At 33.4% G+C, this 27,694-nt stretch overlaps 1 protein-coding gene across 1 annotated transcript in view; it reads left to right on the top strand.

Annotated features, from left to right (window-relative positions):
* LOC132551863 (brother of CDO-like) overlaps positions 1-27,694 on the top strand; it is a 66,403-nt gene that overhangs the window by 35,710 nt on the left and 2,999 nt on the right. The window contains exons 4-15 of the mRNA XM_060216007.1: positions 1,679-1,825; positions 8,011-8,175; positions 14,505-14,510; positions 16,396-16,430; positions 22,690-22,807; positions 23,692-23,958; positions 24,192-24,482; positions 25,485-25,703; positions 26,056-26,273; positions 26,568-26,823; positions 26,875-27,042; positions 27,316-27,551. Coding sequence (XP_060071990.1) covers positions 1,679-1,825; positions 8,011-8,175; positions 14,505-14,510; positions 16,396-16,430; positions 22,690-22,807; positions 23,692-23,958; positions 24,192-24,482; positions 25,485-25,703; positions 26,056-26,273; positions 26,568-26,823; positions 26,875-27,042; positions 27,316-27,551 — 2,126 coding nt within the window. The remainder of the gene's footprint in view (positions 1-1,678; positions 1,826-8,010; positions 8,176-14,504; positions 14,511-16,395; positions 16,431-22,689; positions 22,808-23,691; positions 23,959-24,191; positions 24,483-25,484; positions 25,704-26,055; positions 26,274-26,567; positions 26,824-26,874; positions 27,043-27,315; positions 27,552-27,694) is intronic.

Here is a 27,694-nt window from a genome sequence, read left to right as displayed (position 1 = left end):
GCCAGTATGCAAAACTGCATAATCATGATTTCAAAACACCTTAAAGTAGAGAATGCAGGTAAACTATTTTTAGATTAAAAAAATCGAAGTAGCTCTATTTCACCAACATCATGTTGATCTCCATTCTTTTTCGCCCTTAAGTATAGCATGTCACATTCATAGCCACTTCGGTTACCAAATAAAAACTTATATACACGTCGAAATTAATGAGCAAACTTATTTTTTTTACTCTTGCATTCTTATCATGTGTAAATATTTTATTTGATATCTAAATGTAGCAAGGCATGATAACCCGACTTCCTGTAGATATTCCTAAACTTTGACATGGAAAATCCTGCCAGTGATAGATTCTCTTTAGCGAGCTCTCTAACCTGGGAAGATAGCAAAGTGTACATTAGTCGACTCTGATCACAGATGTGTGTACTTTGTGCACTGTTAGATATATGCTGTAAATTCAATATGGCAGTTGGTCAAGAAGCCTGCTGTGTAAAGAAGAATGGACCAATAAAAACTGTGTAAACTAGAATGAACCAATCAGATCACTTCATAAGTTTATTGTTTTTCTGTTAGAAAATTGTACTATGCTCATTGAGGTTTGACTCAACCCTTTGATATTTTTAAATAAAAAAATTGATTTCCCATTATTTGTTGTCATGGAAACAGATTATTTGGATAAGTGAAATTAAGGATGAAAAGATTAAGTTTTTCAGACTTGGTTTGTCATTTTTAATCATGTTCATGTTGTATAGATCAAAAGTTTTGTTATAAATTAAACTACAAGGAAATAGTATATATTAACTAGATTCCAGAAATGCTAGAAAGATGGTTCAGAAAAACAGTTCTGGTTTTCTCTCTTGCCTCGTTATTAATCATAACATTGACGTATCTACAAATGTCAAACAATAAACACTATGTATCTGATATATGGTGCCTAAAAAAGTGGTCCTACCTACATCTTAAAATGAACCAGTCCGACTCAATCGTAAGTACAGTCCTATTAGGATAACAGGGGACTAAAGGTCACCAATTATCTGATTATGTAAACTTCTTCTGTTTTCTAGGCCAATAGCAGACATTTCAGAATCTGGAGCTCCGAAATATCTAATCGTTTACAATCTTGTTAGAGCGACTTATCGCTCTTCATGATAAAACGTATTACATTAGGTGATATAAAATCCATTTTTCTTTTGTAATATATCCTAAAAATTCTGTCATATTTAACGAAATAGTCGTAAGAGTTAAGGCTAGTGGGAGCTGCTAGTCACAGAAACTGGGCGAAGGAAGGAGGGTATTATGTGATAGATTCTCTGAGTGCATCTCAGCAGTGCAGTAAACGCTGCAGTGATTCTAAAAGCAAAACAAACTGCTTTGATGGCGAGTAGATTGTCAGTCAGACGCTTGTTCATCATTCCTGTATCTAGAGTGTAATTAATTAGCTCTATTTCTGAGAACATATCAAAGCTGATAATTTGCATATCTCTTTTTTTGTTTCAAATGAGTTTGATAATGAGGTTTATATAATTACACACCAAAGTCTGACAATTCATTTCCTACATAACTCATTACGTCCTAAATCCCAAACAAATACAAATTAAATACATCTATTAATTACTCAATCTGACATTTCATATTTTCCTTCTAAATATTTCTGATTATGTGATTTCTGTCTATGTTTCAGTATTAAGACATTTTGGACCTAGAACAGATTTATCACTCAACACAACAGAAGGACATGATGTTGTGTTGCCATGCCTACCACCAGAGAGTCGTCCTGCAGCAAATATTATATTTGAATTCAATGGAACAATAATTTCAGGATCATCAGGTAAAACTAGGACAATGTTGATGTAAACAAATTTTCTGTAAATACATTTTCAACTTTTACATTAAAAATCCATGGTTGAAAAAAAAATTTGTTTTTCCATATATGGTCAGATTACTATATTAGGAAATTGATAATGGTCTAATTTGATTTAAGTTATTTTTATGTAATTTTCTTATACATAATATAAATATGACTTGACTCAAGTGAAAAATTTGGGGAACACATTGATTATTGAGCAGATAATGGGGATATAAAACAATACTTATTTATAAGGAAGCATAATGTTTAAAAACCTCTTCCAGCAAATCAAAAACACATTTTTTTTGACAGCAAAATTGACTCCATGTAAGAAAAATGAAAAGCCTGTTTTTAAAAGTGGTAACACTGGAGATTGGACCTGAAATTTTCTGCAATGAAAATGAGTTTGTTTTTTAAGTTTTAAGGTTTCATCAGCGTGTAGTAATACGTTTAAATTATAAGACAGATGGTTTAGTTCGAGTTTACTAAATAAATAGTCGAGGAATCGGCTCATGTACACCTGTACTCCTGAGAACCCTATCTTATGTAACATTGCACTGAGTGGCTGACAGTCTGCGAGTAGATTATTGAAAATTAAGATATGCTACATAACAAGTCGGAACAGTGAAACGAGGAGATGGCAGGGAGGGGGAGGAACGTAGGAGGAAATGAAGTGATGGAGATAGAGGGGGGCAAGGTGCTTTGGCAGAGAGGCCAATCTACAAACTAACTTCAGGTGACTCAACCCAATATTAGCTAATTGGTGGAGGTCGGAAAGTTGGAAACTTCTTTCTCATAATTCTCCTGCAGAAATAGGATAGATTGAAGAATGCTACCTAACACTTATTGAATAATTGTCAAATAGAGGGTGTAAGGTGTACAGGGTTAGAGGCAGTCTGGGAAACACAAACACTGGGAAGATAAGAATGTCATACTTATATATCTAAATTCAGAACAATTAAAAGTAAAAGGAATTCAAAAAAAAGAATGGCCATCCGATTGATTTCCCAATAATAAAAAAATATCACCAATTAAAAATCTAGTTATCGGCTTCTTTAACTAATGAAAATTTTAACTTTTGTAAGTTTTAAGCTCATGTAAAAAACACAAGTAGAGGCACTGCATAGTTTAGGACACTGTTGATTTGCTAATGAAAAATGTTCAAATTCATTCATTTAAAAGTATTTTCATCCTGGAAATATTATTTTACGCTATAACACATGGATTTAACAAAATACTTCAAGGTTTAATGAAAATCGATAAATAAAAACTTTGTACATGATCAGGCCATATTAATTCATTGATAAAACTTCCTGTTTGAAACAAACAAATGAGCAAATTAATTCAACTATTGAATAGTAAGGCACGTTTGCGGCAGCCGAGGATTCAGTCCTGGTACCAATTTCAAGCTTCCCTTTTTTTTCGACAATAAATTAGATTCCACGGGAAAAGCAGTCGTTTACTGTTTCTATTTTCTAAAGAGTTTTTGACAGTTCTGATATGGTTGGCCCGATATTCCACACCCCCTCCCAGTGCTAATGGATCTAGTTTCTAAAGTTGGGGATTTTGAGATGTAGAACCTGTAGATCTCTCTCTGTGTTGTGAGTATATATCTGTATGTAGGATAGGGCAGCAGGCAGTCTCGAGTGTATACAGTGTGTTATCACAGCCCTAGAGACGTGGAGAATTCACAGCACACGAGAGGAGTGTGTGTATAAGTTTCCTCAAATCCACAGTCTTAAAGAATGTATTGTGATACATGATTATCAAGAGATATGAAGATTTTTTTCTGGCTTTTGGAAAAAATTTCTCAATTGCATGCAGTATATATATAAGCTGTATGTTTGGAATGGTATATCTGAACTCTTAACCTTCAGAATAGTTTGTGTTTCACAAATCGTTTAGGTTTTAAGTGTGTTTTGCTAATCTAGAAATAAAAACAAAACATGTTCCCAGATGGTATGTTGTATTTTTGCTCAGTATGTGTCTGTGGAATTGTATCTAGTATTGGCCTATATGTAACCTCAGGTTACGATTGGTTTTTTAGGTGCATTGTTTGACCTTCCTACCTTTGGTTGGTTGTTTTTCTCAGGAAGCTGAGAAATCAACCAGTCTGGGCTATCATGGTTGTTTCCAGCTGGGCAAGGCATTTTAACCTTTTGTTATATGATGGGCCTCCTGCATGTTGTTCAGTGATGTAGCCACCAGGCCCCAGTTTTATGAACCCTCCTTAACTTAAGGAATTTTCCTTACCTTAAAATTCCCCATTGAAAATCATTACTTAAGTTTAGGAAATTTCCTTAAATTTAAGTTTTTCCTTAACTCAACAACCTGCCAAATTATATTTTTCATAAAAAATATCTGAAACAAACCGTATTTATATAACATTTATACTGTTTTCAGTAAAACAAAAAATATTTATACAAGTAAAAGAAATTTACATGTTTAATAGCAATATAAGAAAAAAGTCAAACTTTTAAATCTTGAAGACATTTTTAGCATGATTTTATATAAATGTCACAAAACGTGTTGAATCTGTACAATTAATGTCTTTATATAACCTGAATTACATAACTAGAAAGGCAAAATTATTTTCATACAAGATTTTATAATCTAATGTAGGATTTTATCTGATAACAAGTCTGAACTTCCTCACAAAAAAAATTAAAAGTCAGAATGAAGAAGATTAAATTTTGTGAGAGGATAAGATTTTTAATGAACCTGATAGAATAGGATTGGCCTATTGTTATTTTAACAAACAGCACAAGAATGAAGGAATGCTATTCTCTTAGTGGCCTCGTTGTCTTGGACATTCTCGAACAGTAGCACACTGTTATATTAGTAACATCTAAATGAGATCGTATACAATACAAGCCCTTTGTGACCTTTCTAATTGTTTGGAACGTCCGGGGCCAGTAAGGCCACAGGCTGTGTAACACAAACTTTGTAAAGAAAAACACTATTTACTGTGCTACGTTCACCAATGGTGGCAGTGGTTTTATTTTTAAACCATTCTTATATAAAAAAAACATCACAACACCATCTGTGAAACTGAGTCATGACCGTTAAAAAAAAAACAGTATCTATTTCTGGATTTTTACTTGGATCGTTCCAAGTTGACGAGACCATCATTAAGGCATTCTTAGTGTTGTTATCGAGTGTACTGCCTGCTTTTATCAAACCTTTTTTTTCGTTTGGGGTATTCTCATTCCTCACCTCGTTACAGGTTTTATTTAATTTTCGTCTTGATACCACTATAAAAATTCTAAATTTAACTTTTATTGCTTTAAAAAACATTACCTTTAATGACAGTTATCATTTAAAATGTTAAATCACTTTTTGTCTGTAGAGTTTGATATTATATTAACATACTCCACATATCAAATATATTTTTATAAAAGATTTTGTAAATTTCTTGCATCTAAACATTGTTTCTAATTGAACTTCAACACGAGACATGACTTAGGGAAAAGGCATGAAACACGTATACACATCATATCTGTATGTCAAAAAAAATTCTCATTTAGAAAATTGCTTTCACATGAATCCTACAGATGGCAAGAAATTGATATAACTATTTGTACAACCTATATCACAGTACGTCTTAAAACCAGGCGAAACAGACCTATGTAACAAGCATGTATATGCATATCATGTTTTCAGGCTAAAGTCGATAATGATCAGAAATGTTTCTCCTGAAATTCTAGTTTAATGATTTCCGGTCGAGTAATTCACAGCTCTGCATGTGTCTAGTTTCTATAAAAGAGGGAAGACATAGTTAAGAATTTGTACAAAATTTAAAACTTTCATGAAGATGCAGAAATAATGCTTTTGTCAAACTTACAGACTAAAGAAAATTTTATATGATAGAAAACATTTAAAATATTACTCTTTATTTTAGAATAAGTTTGACAATGATTTAAATAACTTGTATCATATAACTTTCTTAATAAGGAACGTTGTTCTTTATGAAAATTAAACCTTTGGACATTTCCGATGAGATGTTTGTTTTTTAGGCTTCTGTGTATTAATGGTTTTGTTTAAAAAAAGAGAGCTTTATTGGGTGCTAGTCAGAGTAAAGACATTAGAGAGTGGAGGACAATAGGGGACATTTTTTACCCACCCTCGGACTACAACGACTGATAGCTATATATCAGTGTACTTAATGGGATTTCTTTTTAAACATTTGATGGATTTTTGTCTGGCAATATTTGAGAAAACGATTTAAATTTACACCACATTGAATCAAGCCAAAGAGTACAATGCAAAGTCCCCTGCTTCTAATGCGAACGCCAGTGGAATTACGGGTCGAACAATTTGAAAATCCATTAAAATGTAAAGAAAATGTTAAAAAAAATAGTAGATTGGTGCTATTCTTTCGTCCTTTCAAACCTTGTGAACTTAATTCATGTCATCAGGTGAGCTTTAAACAATCATCTCAGCCATTTACATGCTGTATGGGCTTTCAAACCCTCAGACAAATTTGAAATATTGTTCGGGTTAGGACATTTATATTCTATGGTTTAATAGCTTTAGTCACACAGGGTTCCCGACTCACATAACCAACCACAGATTGTGTTTCAAAAATTATTTCAAAAATGAGCATATCTTGTTTGAGACAGAATTTAATGTCTTTGATTTCTTCTTGTTTATGATAAAATATATCTGGCCGGTGAACTTTACAGAGTTTTCATTTTACCTCTAATCTATCATCTCAATGTATGCTTTTGTATAACAGTATTAATAGTATAAACATGTTTTTATTGTTTTTAGTTGTTTATTTATAGTTTTGTTTATAGAACACAACTGTGTGTTGTGTAGACCTGATACCAGGATCTATAGAGAGTACAATATGGTATTTCTAGCTGTCAATTAAGTAATTGTGTTCTTTTTGACTGTATTTCTAAAGTAACATATTTACCCTGAAACGACCAAGGGGAACCAACATTTTACCTCTGAATCAAAGTCAGAAGGTGGGCTTATTACAGGATCTCAGGAGGCCAGTACATAGCTTTTGATTCAAAGTCAGGGGGTGGGCTTATTACAGGACCTCATTGGCTAATATGTAGCTCTAATTCAAAGTTAGGGGGTGGGCTTATCATAGGACCACAGGCCATAGGCCAACATATAGTTCTGATTCAAAGTCGGGGGGGGGGGGGGGGGTTATTACAGGACATTGAAAAAGTATTTGTTTGTTATGCTACAGTTAAAGATATATGAGTGGGCTTATTATCAGACATGTGCATATGTAAATAGATATGGAAATATGTTTAGATTCACATGGAAACTTGCTTGATATTCCTCCTGAAAATTTCCAAGAAAATTTCCGAGAAAATTGAACAGAAAATTGAAAAGAAAATTTTTATAATTTAGAAAAAAAGTTACCAAACATTAGCAAAAAGCAAATTGAACATTGAGTTCTTAAGGCTTTTATTGTCTCCCTTTCTAGAAGACATTCCCGTTCATGTGTTACATATGTATCTATGGAAATAAAACTATACAGCTGGGGTCAGTGTTTTCACCAATAAACCATGTAATATGTTGGATATTCCAGAGACAAGTAAAACATGTATGGTGAACAAGGAGTTAGGTCAATGGTTTTTCTTGGTGATTAAGGTGATATTTCAGGCCATAATATGAAACGTTTATCTGGTGATATAAATGTTCTGTAAAGTTCTGTGCCACGGTTTTATGTGGAGTCTAATACCAAAAGGCGACAAGCCGTGGTAAATCTACAGATTTGTGAGACACTTATGTCAGCCATTAATGTTCATTAACACAATACATATGTGAGATATACACACTTAGACCTTCACCTTCGCACTCCATCAAAACATGGCGTTTCCGTGACAACCAGAGTTTAGCAGATTCCTTATACATGTTACAAGTTTGAATTTATATATTTGAAAACAAAAATTAGATGTCGGAAATCAACTTGTATTATCGTTATAAGAACTTGAGTCACACTCCAGCTGTGATCATCTTCAATAAATAGTATCTCCTTGATTGATTTTATCTGTGTGTATTTTAACAAAGTAAGTTTATATTGATAAACAGTGCAGTTTGCTGAACAAAATTGAGTGCTATACATATGGTGGTTTGTTTTTTTTTTAACAGTTTCTAAATTCTGAAGAAACTCTTATAATTATTTGAATTTCTTTTTTCAGATCATCATCGGATTTTATCATCAGGGGGATTACAAATCACCAATGCATCCAAATCGGATCAGGGCCAGTATCGTTGTATTGCCATCAACCCATTGACCAATCGAAACAGAACCGCAGATTATGTAATCAACCTTAGTGTCAAAACTTCATCTACAGGTAAGTCTCGTTGTTTCTGTCAAGTTTTTAACATAATATTTTAGTCTTCTCAACATATTACTGTTCCTGGAACATCTTGGGATAATTTATTTTTCTCTGGAAGCTCCAAAAGTCCAGTAAAAACCAATTCCAATGTAGGGAACATATTTATAATCTAAATTGTTGTTAATGAATTGAATATAGAAAGCAGTATATGTTCAGTAGGTATGAATCGGGAGTGGTTCATATGTGTTAAGTACAATTTCTAACAGTTCCTGTACTTAATATTGACCTTATGTACAGCCTGTTTATAGTAATGAAGTTTTACACCTATCAGGAAATTATTTGTTACTGAAGTATGAATTAACTTTGGAGTGGGGAAAACGAAAATTTGACCTAATAAATCACATCAAGAGATCCATACCACAGGACCACCAGAGAAGAACCTTTCTGATTGGCTCAGTGCTTTTTATTTATGAAAAATTGGAAGAATATTTTTAGAGGGTGCTGGCCCAGAATGTTACACAATAAATGGAGACGCCTGCCTCTTGTTGATTTATGAAGTGAGAACCACGCTAAAGAATTTTTTACCTTTCCTAGTTTTTATCTGTTGTACAAAGGTCGGTGATTTTAAACGCCAAAGTGCTGGCAGTAAGGAAATAAGTAAAATAACTTTTTGATATATATTTTTAAGGGACAGAGGTCATGCAAACTTGAAACAGCATTTATAATTTTAAATGTCTACCAGATATTTTGAAATAAGGATTGATACAAAGTTTTAAAAAAGTTTACAAACTTGATTAATTCTGGCAGAGTAAATTCTATCTTCTGCACTATTTTGAGGGTGAAAATCTATAGTCTCCAGCTTTTTGGCATTCGTTAAACAATGACTGTGATGCTAGTAAATAGTTCACAAGTCTTTGTTTTTACTGAAGTACAACAGGTGAGGGGAGATACCTAACTATAGCAGTAGCTAGTAAACCACTATCTTAATGGTTTGTTTGTCAGACTTAGTCAAGACTTTATCCCTAATGGTCTATTAAGTTGTCACCTTCAGTGGTCAAATGAGGCTTCTCCTTCAGTGGTCAAATGAGGCTACTCCTTCAGTGGTCAAATGAGGCTACTCCTTCAGTGGTCAAATGAGGCTACTCCTTCAGTGGTCAAATGAGGCTACTCCTTCAGTGGTCAAATGAGGCTACTCCTTCAGTGGTCAAATGAGGCTACTCCTTCAGTGGTCAAATGAGGCTACTCCTTCAGTGGTCAAATGAGGCTACTCCTTCAGTGGTCAAATGAGGCTACTCCTTCAGTGGTCAAATGAGGCTACTCCTTCAGTGGTCAAATGAGGCTTCTCCTTCAGTGGTCAAATGAGGCTACTCCTTCAGTGGTCAAATGAGGCTACTCCTTCAAATGAGGCTACTCCTTCAGTGGTCAAATGAGGCTACTCCTTCAGTGGTCAAATGAGGCTACTCCTTCAGTGGTCAAATGAGGCTTCTGCTTCAGTGGTCAAATGAGGCTACTCCTTCAGTGGTCAAATGAGGCTACTCCTTCAGTGGTCAAATGAGGCTACTCCTTCAGTGGTCAAATGAGGCTACTCCTTCAGTGGTCAAATGAGGCTACTCCTTCAGTGGTCAAATGAGGCTTCTGCTTCAGTGGTCAAATGAGGCTACTCCTTCAGCAATCAAATATGGTTTCTCATCCAGGGGGCAAATCAGACTATTTCTCCAGTGGTTAAGAAAGGCTTTTCAATTGTAAAATTGCCTCATTTCCAATTGTCAAATAATGCTTCCTTTCAGATGGACAAGTCTTCTTCTCTAGAGGTGATTGTCACAACTTAACTGTATTATTCAAGATAACTTGTTTATGTTACATGTGATAATTTCTTAAGGAACAGAAATCTGATAATAAACCATGTGTACAAATCTTCCATCATCAGCCACCAGTATTAGAACAGGGCCTTCATTGTATGTGTTAATAACTCTACCAATGTCTCAAGCTTAATGATTCAAAGCATGTCGCTATGGTCACAAAATTATTATTGTCAGTTTTAATATTTACGACAGCAATATCTATGAAATTAATTTCCAGATTTGTGTGAAATCATTCAACATAAAAGTCACTATTTTACCATAAATGTCACAACCATTCGTATTATAGTTTTCATAAACTTGAGTAAATCAGTATCGGGGAAAAACATAGCTTATAATAAAATGTGATGTTAAAAACCATGTTTATTTTTGTAGAGTGGATATAATATACTAAGTATATACATCTTACTGAAAAAAAGGATGAACAAAAAAATGTCGTAAAATAGACGAATAAAATCACTAGGATTTTAAACGGTGAGAGGTTCTGCCGATATCTCATCGTCTCACATAACGCAGGCGCAGGTAATAACAATGCGCCATACTATTTTCTCGACATATTCTACATTTGCGGCTTTTGTGTTGGGACTTGATAACAACTGTTTAGGCTAAGAGAAGGGGTTTTGTATTCACATTGGTGTCACTACGAGAAACTGATACAGAGGCTATTGTCATGTACACGACCTGTTTTACTGTAGCCATCAATCCGTAAACAAGATACAAAAAAATAGAATACATTGGTACATAAAAACCATACAGGTACGCACTCTGTTGTTATCATGACACAGGTATTCAATTCTATATATCACCACCTAAGTAAGCGTTAGTTCGTCACGACATAGGTATAAATTACTTACATAAGTCAACAGGGTATTCAGATAGGTCTTATATTTGACATAGACAGACAAATATTTTTAAAAGACAATAGAACAATGTGGAAAATTAGTGTTCTGAACACTTTATCATATACCCAATTCAAATAATTGTCTGTTGTAACAATCAACTTGTTTTTTTTCTGCTGATTAATTAAAATTTAAGTTGTAATTAAACATATTGTCCAATTTATTTTACCTTTGTGCTCTGAGTTATCAATGTTTGCTACTAATTTGTGTCTCTGTAGACTTGTAAAGTTTTTTTTAACTGTCTGCAACTCCAGTCTATATACCTGGATTAATGGATCCTGTTATGTCTCATATTTAACCAGTTTCAGTCTGTATGCCTGGAATAATGGATCCTGTTATGTCTCATATTTAACCAGTTTCAGTCTGTATACCTGGATTAATGGATCCTGTTATGTCTCATATTTAACCAGTTTCAGTCTGTATACCTGGAATAATGGATCCTGTTATGTCTCATATTTAACCAGTTTCAGTCTGTATGCCTGGAATAATGGATCCTGTTATGTCTCATATTTAACCAGTTTCAGTCTGTATACCTGGATTAATGGATCCTGTTATGTCTCATATTTAACCAGTTTCAGTCTCCTGTTATGTCTCATATTTAACCAGTTTCAGTCTGTATACCTGGATTAATGGATCCTGTTATGTCTCATATTTAACCAGTTTCAGTCTGTATGCCTGGAATAATGGATCCTGTTATGTCTCATATTTAACCAGTTTCAGTCTGTATGCCTGGAATAATGGATCCTGTTATGTCTCATATTTAACCAGTTTCAGTCTGTATACCTGGATTAATAAATCCTGTTATGTCTCATATTTAACCAGTTTCAGTCTGTATACCTGGATTAATGGATCCTGTTATGTCTCATATTTAACCAGTTTCAGTCTGTATACCTGGATTAATGGATCCTGTTATGTCTCATATTTAACCAGTTTCAGTCGGTATGCCTGGAATAATGGATCCTGTTATGTCTCATATTTAACCAGTTTCAGTCTGTATGCCTGGAATAATGGATCCTGTTATGTCTCATATATATTAGTATGAAATAAAAACATATACCTAATTTTTTCTAAAAACATTTTAGAATTATGTAGTGACTTCATGTTCTGGGTTACAGCTGTATTTGATGATGGGATAATTCGCCAATTCTGATTTATTTTGTTGAGTCTTTTAGGTATCAGTACTTCAGGCCCTCAAAAACATTAATCCGACAAGAATTCAACAATGAATGATACAGTATCTTTCTTTGTCTGACAATGCACATTTGATCTCATTCTTTATCTGTGATGAAAGGTGCTGTGATCTTGCGTGTGTTTTGTACAATCCTTTAAGAAGGATTGGCTTGTCTGTTAAATCAATGCAGGGTTACAGCGATAAGAAATATATAGCATGTCGTGGTAATTTCTGAAATCAGGGTAGATAACTCACATATTTCACCAGTCTTAATTTTTGTCAATAAAATGAGAGTAGAATGCAATATACATCCCTGATTATAAATGATTATTAACATTTAATTGTTGTAAATTGAGGCTGAATCTATAAACAAGATAACAAAAAGATACAGCATTCTGTTTCTATCACCTGTCAACCACTACTGGAATGTATTTATCAATGCATATATACCTGAATATGAAATAGTTGTGGGGGGGGGGGGGGGGGGGGGAACTGAAATATAAGACTGTTTCTATATCTATGATCAGATAAGTTTTACTTCTAAATCAATGTGTCATATTTTAATTCAACAGACCGTCTATGTATTAATTACTAAAATAATTTTTTCATCAATGTTCCACACATTTTTAGCAAACAGGAAGAAAAATGCCTTTATTAAAATTTTATAAAAAAAAAATCTACCTGAACATAGAACAAATTACAAATATTGTTATAATCAGTGAAATATTATATTACATAATTTCTGATGAAAACAAATCTGTTTTCTGTCGACTGTGAAGTATATTCAGGGAGTCTGATTTCAAACTCAGTGCAGGTGCTTGTGATATACTTGCGTGTTTCCTTGTAAGAAATCTGGGCTTGTAACAGTCGCCTATTCTTAAGTCTTCCAGTTAAATAAATAAAATATATATTAAAATAATGTTGGCAGGTTATGACATCAAATGATATCCTTGATCATGCCACTTCCTCTGGCAAAATTGTTTGAAATCTAATTTCTAGACAAAGTAAAAACAAAATTTATAAAAATGTTCCATGCTTAGATGTCATAATGCTAGGCCTATATCATTGATGTCCCACTTTTTTATATTTTTACTTTGAGGACTAAAAAAAATAATCTCAAAATAAAAATAATGACCATTTTGACAAATTCTGATCCCCTTGTGGAATTGTGGAGTATTTTGTTGTTGACTTTATTTAACATTCTATCTGAGTCGTGAAATGTGAGATCAGGGTATTTACAATGTGTGAATGAGTCAGTCAGGGACTCCATTAGAAATGTATCTCATACATTTCATGTCGACATGTGATCTACAGAAACAACTTCTACCCTTGGCAGCATAAAAAAATGTCTTGATTTCATGCAATATTTGTCCATTCATTTATAAACAACGACAACTGATTCAAGAAAGTAACTTTTTTGACAGATTTAGATTTTTCCCCTTACAGAATGGAAAACAAGAGACAAGGATTGACTTCCTTTTGATTTCATTATATTTAATAAAATTTCAATTCATATCAAATCATAAAAATAATTTTTAGGGATGTTGAAAAGTTTATAAAGAGTTGACCAATGTTTGGTAAAGGGAGGTAAGCAAGGTTTTGTCATCGTACAAAGGAATATGCCATTCAATGAAGCCATTAACTGTTCAGGATTAATTTATTTATCTTGCAAATGAAGGCACCACTTGACAAAGGAAAGCACAGAAAATGTTCTCTATTTACAACAACACAAAGATATAGCTGAAAACAGATGTCACACTCACAATCAAAATTAATTTTGTTTATTTTACAACAATCACAAAACAAGTTTTTCCAACTTATATCAATCACTTTTTTTGGCCAAAATGGAAGCTTGAGGGGTCTTATTAAGGGAGGGGGTAGGGGTAGGGGTGGGGGCGGGGGGGAATTCCACGTGGTCGGGCAGGTGACCCCATACCTTTCCACATCAGTTTCGGGACTCTAACCCTTGAAATTTAGGCAAAAGACGAGTGTGTTGCCACTGCACCACCCAACCACACTAGTGATGAATGAATGTAAAAGGTGTAATGATATATTTTGTCTCCAGATATTTACTTATAACATATTTAAAAAACATAGTTTACATTTCACATGATATTTTTCAATTAAACATGATACAAATATTTTTCTAGACTGTTTATCAGGGCCTTCATGCTCCTTATCTTTAATCTAATCACATAGTTAAATGCAGATAAAAATTAAGGATATTTTCCTGATGGAAATAAATGAATTGCTTTAAAGATGAAATGTGGCACAACAACTTTTAAAGAACATATGAAGAAATTTGTAACCTGATTTATAAATAATCAATTATGAAAAACATCAGCAATTTGGCACCAATTGGTAGCACAGTAAGGCCTCAGTAAATATATAAATAAGTATAAATATAGTCATTTGTAAAAAAAGCGGGTAGTATTTTGGGCTCCACTATAGTCGTTACTGGGGTTTCAGGCCGTACGTTACACAGGTACACAACACTCTCCTCTTTGTTCACCAGGCTGGCAGCCCCAGAGTGATTTATGGGTAAAACCAGGCTTCAGGGAGCTAACTTGTTAACAGGTTGGGGCTCCATGCAGGAAAAACAGTGATAGAAAAATCCTTGAAAAATTGCAAAAAAAAAACCATTTATTTTCTGTTTAATTGATGACATATTTATGGGTAAGATAGCTTGGTTTTATTGAGTTAGGAATAGGACTTAAAAGAAACCTTTTAAGGAATTAAGTATTTGTAATTGTAGATATTCATATTTGAAAATGAAATAGATTCATTCATTCATTTCTCTTTGTGAATGACTGAAAAAAAAACAGAAATGTCTTATGCAATACATTTTAAAATGATTTAAACATGTTTTAAAATGATTAATTTAGGAAAATTTTGCATTTTAAAAACGTAAACTTTGATAAATGCTGCATATAGGTCTTTTGGCACACTGTGTGAATTTCAAAAGCTGTTTTGTCTTATTTGATGAATTGAAACCATCAGTTGTGCTTTACTTGAGGATTATTTTACTGAATTTCATGAGACTTAAATTGAAATGAATCTCAAAGTTAAAAAGTCATTTGTGTGATGTAGCAATCAATATTCCATGGAGACGTGGAACACTATCAGAATTGTTTAGTTCTACTGAGACATAACAACACATCTTCCATTGATCAGGGATGCAGTTTTGATCAACAAAGACAATTTTATAAAAATCAGACAATATCAGAACTAATTGATAAATGGCGACTCTATTTCAAACTCTGCTCATTTTTTTTATGAAATATTTATATTTTAGGACAAAAATCTATTGGATTTTAAACAGAGAAAGTATGAGGTATATTTTACATAAGATATTTTTATAAAGTTGATTTGAAATTTGCCCATATGCTGGGTTGAATCCTGACTGGAATTTGAAGCAGGCAGTAGTAGTGATTTATAGTGTTTTTGTGATAATTGTCTATAGCTGGGACCATTTCAGGTGACTAGGACTTTACATACACTTTACATTAACTTCACGTTTGCACCGCAAATGTAAGAAAAATGTTAATTAAATGACTTGAGGGATACTTAATGTTGTGAGGAAAAATGTTATATATGTTTAATATACATTCAGGGTAGGCTAGGAAAACAGATAAAGTGTTGACAATTTGGGGAAAAACTGGTTATGGACAACATAAATTATAGTGTATTATCTCTAGCATAATGTCGAGATAGGTTTCTCAATTCTCACAGCTGTGGAAGAAGCTGGATATTACACGCCCCACTACCATAAATATTCAAACTTTTCTCACAACAATCCAGCTTTTTTTATTCATTGATTATGAAAATTCAGGAACCTTATAATATCTTGTATATATTTTTTTTTAATGTTTCTTACTTGTCACAATATTAAGGTGTGTATATTTGTTTGTTTTCCAGTTAGAGTTGTCTCCCTTTCAAGAATTGAATAATCACAATCACTTACAATCACACAGAGCAGGTTTTAAAAAATGTTGAATTTTATTGTTAAATAGTTTAGAAAAAATGCTTTCAATGGCTTTTGTGGAACTTCTTGTAAAGGAGATAAGGATATCAAAGGTACCATACACCCTTAATGTAATGCAAGTAATTTATGTGAAAGATTTTGAATTGAACAAATATATTTCCATATATTGCAATCGATCAATATTATTTACTCAGAATATTGAACACATGATATTTTTATACTACCTAGTGTACAGGCGTATACGTAATTTAAAACAACTCACTCAGTTTCATTTCAAATCCTTATTTGGAAATGCTCACATTACTTTTAAAGCTGAAGTTTGGTATACAGATCTTAATCAAATCTGTCGGCCTATCACAGTGAAAGTGTTTCAAATTAATGATTGTGTACTTTAAGCAAATCAAAATTAAAATATTTGATGGACAAAAAGCCTATTTGAAGAATATGAATATCATTGTTGAGTTGAATTTTACAGAAATTTGAAATCATATTAGAATAAAATTTGAACTGTTTGACATGTTTAAATTTCTGTAATTATGTGGCAAAAGTAGCAGAAAAACTCCAATGAAAGGTTTTGTATCCTAATTAAAACGTCGTAAGATGTGAATATAAACGTTGGGTAGAACCGGAAACATGCAATAAAAAAACAGATATAATAAAATCTGAACCCTTTGACAAGCTCTAGTATTTGTTTTGTAGAGAGAAAAAATGCTGGAATTTGTTATTTTTGTTTTGGATGAAATGGTGTGTAATCGGTAATGCTAGAGTGTGGAGCACAAAGCCATGTTGTGTACTGATGCAAAACCTTCCCCTGGATAATGGCTGTGTTTATAACTAAATTACTGTGTTCAAAAATACCTGTGGGTTTTACATATTGATGCTGATTTTCATGGCATTTTGACATACAACTTTTTTTTCAGAATTCATTTTAGTTATTGAAACCAACATTTGAAAAGGAAAGAGTTTTTCACAAGCTTGTTACTTGTTGAATATTTGATCAGATTTTTGCCAAAAAATTCTTAATCTTTTATTGAAGTTTGGATTAAAAAAAAACATATTTGTGTATTATGTTGCTATGTAAGAAGTAAAAACAACATCTAAGTTTAATTTGTTTATTTCTTAAAAAGTTGATTTTATCTTTTTTTGTTTTGTTTTTTTTATAATTTTTTAATCTTTAAACTTTGTTTTCATTGAATTATTTTTATATTTATTTAACTGACGTGTAGAAAATTGCACAGGTTTTAAATTCAGAGTGCGGAATTAATGAGCCGAGGGCAGGAATGAAACTGCACCAAGGAAGATATGGGTGAATACTCCTATAGATTATCATAGTGTTATAAAAATCATGGTTTTGCTTCCTGTACAGCTAATAACGGCTTTCTTAAAGAAAGGGATGTTCTTCAGGAGTCCCTTGTGTTCTGGCTGTAAAGGAAGTACTTATTAACCAGACTCTTCCTCAGATGCTCTATGTTTATGATGTCCCAAAGTTCCGTCTTGCTTCAATGCAAGCATTTCTTTGAAACAGACTTTACTGCAGTGTATCACATGTTTAGTTCAAACATCTACAAGACCCCTAAGATGAACTGAGAAGGTTTTACACTTAGTGAGATCACCATTCTGTTTTATTTTAAAGAGGAATGAAAGAAGTGGAAATGTATTTGAGACATGTTTTAAGACATGAAATGTTGAAAAGTTCAAAGTGACGGGTTGGATTTCCCCGTTGATTCATGGTTTTTCACACATCAATCAAACTCCTACACTTATTGTACAAAAATATCCTGACATGTTGACATAAGCTGGCCGAATTTTTACAAACTTTTTAAAACATCTGTAGATATATTCTGTATCTGATATTTTATACAGAGGTTAGTAACATGTTTATTCCAGAATCAAAGTGCCCCCCTCCCCTCCTTTTTTTTTTTAAACATTACACAATGTTTCAACATACACTATGTATATGTTACTCAGAAGATCCTAGATCTGCTTCAGACTACTGTATCAGTATCCCAATTGAAAACAGCTCTCGGAATACACAAAATTACCTAGTATCAATTAAACAGGCCCATTCTGCCTCTTTGGAAAAGTTTCAGCTAGACAATCCCCCGGAGCTCCAAATGATTTGAGATTGTATGACAAAACCTCAGAACAAATTGATATTCCTTCATGAGGGATACCCTAACTAACTCATCACAGTAGGGAATGGCTTTTTGGAAAAGATAAGGAAAATTTTATTGTTGTGTTTCAACTATATTCATCAACTATCATTACTAACGAGAGCTAATAGTATTACAGAACGTCAGCAATTTAAAATTTTCCGTTTATTATTCTGAAGGATTGTTACTCTGGAACTATGCAGGTCTGGAACAGTTGTAGATTGGCTTGTAAATTATATAGGAGTCAGATGCATTACATGTAAAATGGGAAATGACAAATTTGATTTAAGGAAGCCAAACTCCTGTTATTGATGCATTCATGGACAGCCATACATATTTTGACATACTGTTTCATTTTTGAAATTATGCCAGTATGTGCCGACGAAGTTTCCTCGTTGTATAGAGCTCCAGACTGATAATTTATGCGATAACTGGATTGAAAACATGGAAGTTCCAACATAACAAATATTTACATGCAGTAGAACTGTTGATTTTTTAGTGGGGTGTGATATTTTGGTTGTTTTCTGTTACCGTAAAAACCCACGTAATGTCCGCATCTGTGTAATGTCCGCACCCCTTTTTTGACAAAAAATCTGGGGAAAAAACCCACCTTCCATGTAATGTCCGCGGGTAAAAAATGCAAATTGAAGCTGCCGATTTCATTTCACGTACGCTAATGTAATCTAAAATTATATGTGTTTACAAACTGTTGAAATTAGTAGAAGTCATTTTATCGAGATACTTTGTCCACAAAATTAAGTATCTACAAATAAGGATATTTTTAGCAGAGTCCCATGAAAAACAATGATCTCAACACACATCAACTCTGCTTTTTTCAATCATTTTACACATCAACCTTTAACTATGTATTTACACTGAATTTTAATGACCATATTTATCTGGGAATAACCCTCTGTCTGGTCGACACATTTATGTTGCTACTTAGTAAACTTACAGTTATTACAATTTCATTGTCCTGTTATAACTAATATGTCAGACCTGTGGGATTTTTGCAGTAAAAAATTACACGAACATCTCAAATATTGAACCATTGATTTGTTAAGAGAACATTTCAGACAATATCAGTGTAAGCAATGCAATATTTTCTCTCATCATATTGGAAGGCTCGGGGATTTAAAATTTTATTTTTGGGTGCTTGATATCAACAAAATATAATTGAAAATTTGAAGGAAAATTTATATGAAAGATCAAATTAGAAAATAAGATTCTAGTCAAAATGTGAGATGTACACTCTACATACCCAGACTATTACCGAAATGTTTCCCATACGTGTACATTGTGTGATTTGAACTCTCCCTACCCACTTAAGCCGATGATAAATCTACTTGTGAAAAGATCCAGAAGAAAATGAAGATTGATATCAGGGTATACATCACAAATTATTGCAACAAGTCAAAATCTATTGGGACTCCGCTACACCTCGACATTTTGACAAATGTGGAACAGAATGTTTCTCAACCGATTTCATTACAGTCAAGTAATGACTGATGAATACCTGTCAATCATTAATCAATGTACCTAGCAACCTTTCATCTGTGGCCAGTCCAACATAGAAACCCCAGGTAGCCATTGACTGACCATTGAGCTGACCGAAGCTTCAGCCAATCAGAAACAAGAAAAACCCATTACTTCTACTCTCAAATTTCATTTCGGAGATAAAGGGTGTACTAGCTATTGACTGTGATTGATTGGGGCCAGATCCCTATCAGGCAGAGGGGTCACAGAGGTTAAGTCTATTTATAGCACCACAGAAGGGTATGTCCAGCACAGGTGTAAATTTTGCAGGTACAGAGGTCAGAATAGTTATAACAAGATAATCTATTACTTTTAAATTATGACATGATGAACATTTGAGAAATGGTTAGTGGTTAAGTTCACCTTATTGAGAATGATATTTGATCAAACAGACCAAAGTTTAGTAGAGTTTATAGGTGAGGTGAGTGAGTGGATTCTCATGAAAAGTCACGGAGCATTAGTCAAGGAGATGTAGGATTCAAACTCAGCTGATTGAATTACAAAATCATCAATGTTATACTCCCTGACCTTGTAAAGATATTGATAATATTTTAGATATCTTTTCCATGTTGTGATTAAAAGGAGCTCTCCACAGTCTTCGTTCTTTCAACGTGATAAAGAATTTTTCACTGGAAATTTTTTCAGTATATATATATACCATTTGGTGATGTGAAAGTGATCAGTTGTGTTTAATTCATTTGAATTTGACCAATAGAATTATGCCTTACAATGAGGATAATGACTGGTGATAGGTTCTGTTGAGAGATTGATGTTGATTGGTCTGAACACTAGGAAGCCACATGTGGTTGTCTCCCTTTGGTAGATGAGATAAGATAAGTGACCGTTTCCCACTAAGAGTGCTAACAGATTGACCATTAATCATACACATGTCCACTTGACCTTTGAACTTGCCTGCTATCTTTATGGAATGCAAAAGAAACATCTTGACAGATGCAAAGATTTTATTTTAAGAAATACCAAAAATATTTTTACAATTAATGCTGTTATTATTTTGTATTTTCTAAACTAATACATTCTGAGAAAACCCCTTTAACAGTTTGATTGGTATATTTTTTTGAAACATCCCCCAATCTTGTAAGAATATTAGTCGAGATGAGGATAAATGTTATCACTATGGGTCAACAAACCTTGATAACATACCATTATTAAAACAAAGTTCTTAAAAAAGGAAAAGTTGGGTTACCCTTTGCCTTATCACAATTAACACATTGCTTTGGTTTTGAGAGTACACCAGGTCAAAGGTCAGGTCAATGTTTCCATTGAAGGTGACTTATTTTCTTTATACAGTAAAAGGAAGTTGTTTGAACAGGAGAGAAAGTGCAGTAAACTGTAATCTGATGTATCTGGTTTCTGACAATGTTCTCTTAGCTCTGTAGTAACGCCTCTGCAATAGACAAAACTTTTTAAAAAAATTCCGTGGGAGGTGGGTTGGTAGTGTTTTGATTCTGTTTGTACCTTTGACAAGAAATTACTGATGTATTTTACACGTCAGACATTGAAATGTATCACTGTAACTTGATTGTTTTGCCGTGTCAATAAATTCTGTGTTCTAACTTTAAACTGGGTAACAGCCAACTCGACATTCATGTCTGTCTGTATTAAATAAATATGTTGGCTTCATAGCAACTGCGTTGAATTCTTATATCACTTAAGGATGCATGCTACCTTACTATGTATGACATATAACCTCCTTTTCAAAAGAATATGACATTAAAAAAAGGACATTCATCTGTGATGATTTCTAAAGCGGATAAAGTTATTCAGATGACAATCTATTTTAAAGAATGAAGACAAGTGTAACATTTATTGTGTTAATTCATCAATAAGCCCATTCCTGATAATAAGCCTGCCACTTCGCTTTGAACCCGAATTTATTTGTTTATTGCTGGATAGATATGTTTGTTGATAAATGATAACTGGAAGAACTGAAGAGTTACTCAAGGGAGATAACTTTATCACAGATCAGGGGGTATAATGAATAATTTATTCATGCGGAGAACTGGTCACTTAGGAAAATACTACCTTGTCATGGAGGACCATATTTCATGTGTCATGAACAAGAATATGTGGCACTCTCTCTTGTAAAGTCATTATACATCAATGGTGAGAACAGAAAAAGAGAATGTCAAATTTCCTATTTGTTTTAACATGTATGGTTTACCAGGTATTATAACACGGGTGTAATATTTATTTGGTTTCTTCAACCATAATCTATAAGGGATTTTTTTTCTTTCGTAAGAACTTTGATGTGTAAATCGCCTGACGTGACAGATTTATGTGTCGGAGCCTCGTAATTCACAGTCTTGTGTGTGTTTCTTTCTTTGAAGTCGTGAGGTTTCTGAGCAATTCAACCATATGGTTAGGAAATTTAGCTAGAAGATTCTTTGCCAAATTAAAAAAGTTCTTCTCCTGAAAGGAAATACAACATAGCATGGCTTCTGTGTCATAACCATCCCGGTTTTGTTTTCTGTTTTCATCAACTGTGATTGATGTTTTTGAACCCAGGAAAAAATGCTTAGCATTACAACCTATCATCCCCAAGAATCTTAAATGAACTCTTCCAATATGGACCTTTGTATTCTAAGAGATGTTTTGGAAAACAAAGTCAAAATATTCATTATGGCAAAATAAGTTCAAGATTCTTTTTATTGAAATTACATGTTGATATTAAGTGTCTGAAATTTTAAGTTTAAATCAGAAAGGGACGGAAATAATGACCTTGTCCTGAGAAGAAGTATCACAATAATTTTGTTCAGAAACGATTAAATCTGAAGTTTTCTTTTAGTTTTTGATTGCAGTGATCAAGTGAGAATAATTTTATGTGTAAACTTTTGTAAAATTATTTGTTTATTTTTCATTGTTTTCAGGTCCTAGTCAAGAAGCTGTAATAATTACCTCAAAAAACATTTTTAAGACCCAGATTGGTGAAAATGTTACTCTAGAATGTGTCGGACAGGGGATGCCTCAGCCCACCATTGTTTGGGAACCGTACGGAGGCGAGTTGCCAGCTACACGCCACAAAATGGAAAAAGGTACGAAAATATTGAAATAAAAAACTAATTTGTAGTAAGAACACAGAAAAACAATAACATTATAATTGTAATATATGAATGAATAAGACTTTTTCTGTAATTTTTATTTATTTATAAGAAAGACCATTACTAAACACTGTATTTATCCGATACATTTAATGGGCCCGTCAATGTATCTTACAATTCTGAGTATAATACAAACAAATGTTAGTTAATTGTCCTTCAATAAGCCCGCCCAACCTCACTTTGAGTTCCAGGTTATAGGTTGGTGCTGTAGATTTGTTGTAGGATGAATACAGTATAATGATGTTATCTTGTTATTACTGACAATAATAAATCTTACTTATTTGGATGTTTATCAATTTTTCCTGATGTTTTTTGTAAGGAAATACTAACATTGTGTTAATTATATCAGTGTCTCCTGCCAACCCTGTCCCCATCTGGTTCCTTGGATCTTATACCAGACGTAAACAATAAACTAAGAATACTTCATAATTGTATGATTACTGAAATAATAACATACCCACTCAGTATTGATGAGATGGTAAAGAAATGATGTTTGGTGGTATGTGATGGACAGCAGTTGAAGGGAGGTAACTGCTACAAGAAAAATAAACTTTTCTGCAAGTGCAATGGTATTATACTTGTACTAAATAAAAGTTCAAAAACTTTTGTCTATAGTACAAGATTTATCGGAGATGTCACCCCTAACAGAATTAAAAATTGTGATAACTAAGGAGGTTTTCAAAGTATAATTTCACAAGATGATAATTTACTAACCTCGGAGTTATTGAACAACTTTTCAATAAAAAAACCCTGTGGATACCGACTTGCTGTCCTATCTGACCGTTGAGACTTACTGGTATTTTGTTTGGTTTTACCAGGACATCTGTTTATATGGAATGTACAACATGAGGACATGGGTACTTATGCTTGTGAGGCCAACAATGGAATTGGAATGGAGAAACATAAAGCCATTATGCTTGAAGTCCTCGAGCCACCGAAGGTTCAGGCTGAAACACAGTTCATTACGATCAACCCTAGCGAGTCGGTTCGACTACGCTGTGAAATCACAGGCTCCCCAGAAATGCAAGTGATATGGTACCATAATGCTGTACCTATAGGAAAGGTGTTGACAGCTAAAAATGGAGGTAAGTAAGCTATTTTTGTTGGGGTAGGGGATTATTCAGAAGGGAGAGTCCTCTTTTTTCATTTTTTTAAATTGTTAATAATAATTTTCACAACAGCTTACAAAGTTTTAATTTTCAAACTTTTCATGGATTAAATCTATACTGATTGAATACATAAGGATATTTCTGAAAGTTGTATAGTTTAATTGTGGCAGTATTACAAAAATCAAATATGATCACCATTTATTTTCCAGCTACAACTCACACCATCAAACACATCAAGCCAGAAGATGGTGGCCTTTATCAATGTATGTGTAGTAATGAAATTGGCGTAGCCTACGCCGTCATTCATGTAGAGGTCAAAGGTCAATCTGAACCTAGCACTGACGGTGATGGTGATAAAACAGCGATGTCACCGTCAGATGGAGAAAATGTCGGTTCAAATCCTAACAGATGGAAAGGTAATAGAAGGAATAAAAAACGAAGAAGGAATCGAAAAAAGAATAGGAAACCAAGCCGACGCCCACCAAATGATGAGAGTGCTGGTAAGTACCACGGAACTTCCTTTATAAAAAAAAACAGGAAAACACCAACATGTCAACGTCCCCAACTCTTGATTCTATAAAAGTAGGGCAAAATATGAACAAAAGAAAAATGTACACAGAAAAAGTAATAGGAGAATAAGAACAGATGTTCTGGAAGAGCAAGCATCTTTTACTTCAACAACAGGACCAGCCATATAAATCTCGATCAGTCCAAGTAAGAAACATTATGTTCTCAAATGAGAACATGGTATACAACAACTAATGAGCATCAAACACTTCCAGCTTCATATCATAAACCAGTCACTTGTTTTTATATAATTTGGTGGAGACACGTCATACAACACTATTCTGTTTCTGTATATTTTTACAAATTAGATACAAATTATTATTACATGTGACATATACTTAAGATATGCTTTTATGTTCACACATGTAATGTAGACGTGATGGAATTCTGTTACTGTCATTTTCACTCTATATAAAACATGCTACTTTTTCTATTTATAGAAAAATTCTAAGTTATAATTTGAACAAAAAAACCCAGTTGTTTTCATACAAAAGAGATATAGAGTAAATATATAGAGGGTCATGTTATATTAAGACATTGGTGATAAAAAATGATATTAAGACATTGGTGATATTCAGATATAAATGATATTAAGACATTGGTGATATTAAGATATAAATGATATTAAGACATTGATGATATTAAGAGATAAATGATATTAAGACATTGGTGATCTTAAGAGATAAATGATATTAAGAGATAAATGATATTAAGAGATAAATGATATTAAGATATAAATGATATTAAGACATTGATGATATTAAGAGATAAATGATATTAAGACATTGGTGATCTTAAGAGATAAATGATATTAAGAGATAAATGATATTAAGAGATAAATGATATTAAGACATTGGTGATATTAAGAGATAAATGATATTAAGAAATAAATGATATTAAGACATTGGATTATTATTTGTGATATCCCATTTCAGCTAAGGACAGACTAGTTCCCCCAACTGCTCCAGATGTCAGCCAACTGTCCGATAAATCAGTCAAGCTCAACTGGTCGGTCCCAGAAAATGACGGACTACAAATTGTATTTTTCCGAGTCCAGTATAAAATCATTAAACCCAAGAAGGGTCAATGGAAGACAGAAGATGAGGAAATTCCAGGAGACAAACGAATGTATGAAGTGTCTAACTTAAAGCCAGGTAGGATTTTACACCTGTTGATCTGTTAGTCAAAGAATATTATGTATGACTCAAAGTCACATGGTTTTATATTAATCATTACGGAATGATGGTAATGATACAGTAATAGATGTGATTTGGCTTATTACCAGGCATGGGCTTATTGTCAAATAGATATGGTTAGCATGTTTTCTGCGTAAATTTAATGATGTATCATATATTTCATTATTTTAAGTCCATTCAAAATATCAGATTTCAATTTCCTAGTTGTTGATGGTTTTATACTGAAGATATAAATTCCTTTATTGCTGTGAATTTTGTCCCCAGATCTTTTGGGATAGATGCTTTTGACTAAGAATTTTCTTTGTTTCAGAAGCTCAGTACAAGTTTCGTATTGCGGCCGTTTACTCAAATAATGATAACACTGCGGGTCCTAACTCCAAGAAATTTACTCTGATGGTGAAGAAGTTCACACAGCCACAAGCTCCCGAGGGAAGACCCACGATAGTCAAGGTGGAACCGGTAGAGTATGAACGGGACCAGGAAACTATTAACAGTGTCCAGGAGTATGGACTCAATGTCCGATGGAAGGTACGACTTTCTCACTGTGTTTTCAGCAATGCACAGTAATTGAAAAAATATTTAAAAGATGCACAAAAACTGATGAGTCAGATCTGAAAAGTACACAAGAATCGATGAGTCAGATCTGAAAGGTACACAAGAATTGATGAGTCAGATCTGAAAGGTACACAAGAATTTGTCATACATTTGAAAGATACACAAGAAATGATGATCTAGTTAAAAGGTTCATTGTTTTTACATAAAAACTCTTCCTTTAACATCTTCACCAAATGAATTAATCATGTATTATTATTTCAATTTCAGTATATGCCAGTGAAGACTTCCCAAATTGAAGGCTTTTTTCTCTATTATAAGCCATTCAGTTCCCAAAACGAATACGAATCTGTACAAATGATGGAGCCGACTGCTCGAACGTATCTCCTCTCTCCTCTTCAACCCAATACTGAGTATTCTATCAAAATTCAGAGCTTCAATGCTGCAGGAAATAGTGACTTCAGCAACATAGTAGTTAAACGGACATTAGGTGGTAAAGGAATTATGATCTTCCCGCCCCCAACAGGTAAAGGAAACGGTGGAAACCAGGCTACCAATCCGGAGAATCCGGTGAAAGCTGCTCAGCCTAGCTCGGAAGTGGACGGTCCTATACCCACCAACACCAAATCCAGTAGTGAAATGTTGTATATGATTCTGGGTATTGTGCTAGGAGTTATGATGTTATTTCTTATTGTGTTCATGTTCATGTGCTGGTGGAAACAACGACAGCAGCGGAGGATGATGGGTAGGTATCTCACATTATACACTAGGAGAAGTTTACCAATTAAAAAATTGAAATGAATTACATATCAATATATTTAAAGTGATAATTTCTTACCCATTTTTATAAAATTTGTAAAGATTTCTGGAAATTCGAAACTTTAACTCTTTATTTTGATTTTCAGATGCATAATGTGTGTGTCAGAACAGGAAATAATCTTTTTTATATATATATATATATTTTAATTGAATTATATGAAAAGAAAATATATTTTAATGTTTCTTAATTTCACCACAGATGCCATGAACGATCACATGCGTGTAAGTAAATTTCAAGATTCCGCTCAGCGAATTCATGCAGACAGTTTACGGAAAAAGTATTCTGGTGTGAATGGACTAAATGGCTCAGTGGCCAATGGGCATGTGCCGAATTCTTACACCAAAATGAACATAAGTGTGAATCCGCTGACAGATGTGGACCCCCATACATTTAGTAACGGGTACGGTGGTCACGGAGTGTCAACAACTTATCAGGTAATAAGTCTGATCACTTGATACTTACCCTGAAAATTATTCAAATCTTCACTCGTAAAAAAATTTAAACCACTTTTTTTCAAGTTTACTTACTTTCTCAACAAGTTTGGGGCGAAATACCAAAATAAATTGTCCTAAAAAAC

The sequence above is a fragment of the Ylistrum balloti genome, unplaced genomic scaffold (genome assembly GCF_031769215.1).
Source record: "Ylistrum balloti isolate Yb309-2 unplaced genomic scaffold, AGI_CSIRO_Ybal_v1 Utg370222, whole genome shotgun sequence".
Lineage (NCBI taxonomy): Eukaryota > Metazoa > Mollusca > Bivalvia > Pectinida > Pectinidae > Ylistrum > Ylistrum balloti.
This window is presented reverse-complemented; position numbering and strand designations above follow the sequence as displayed.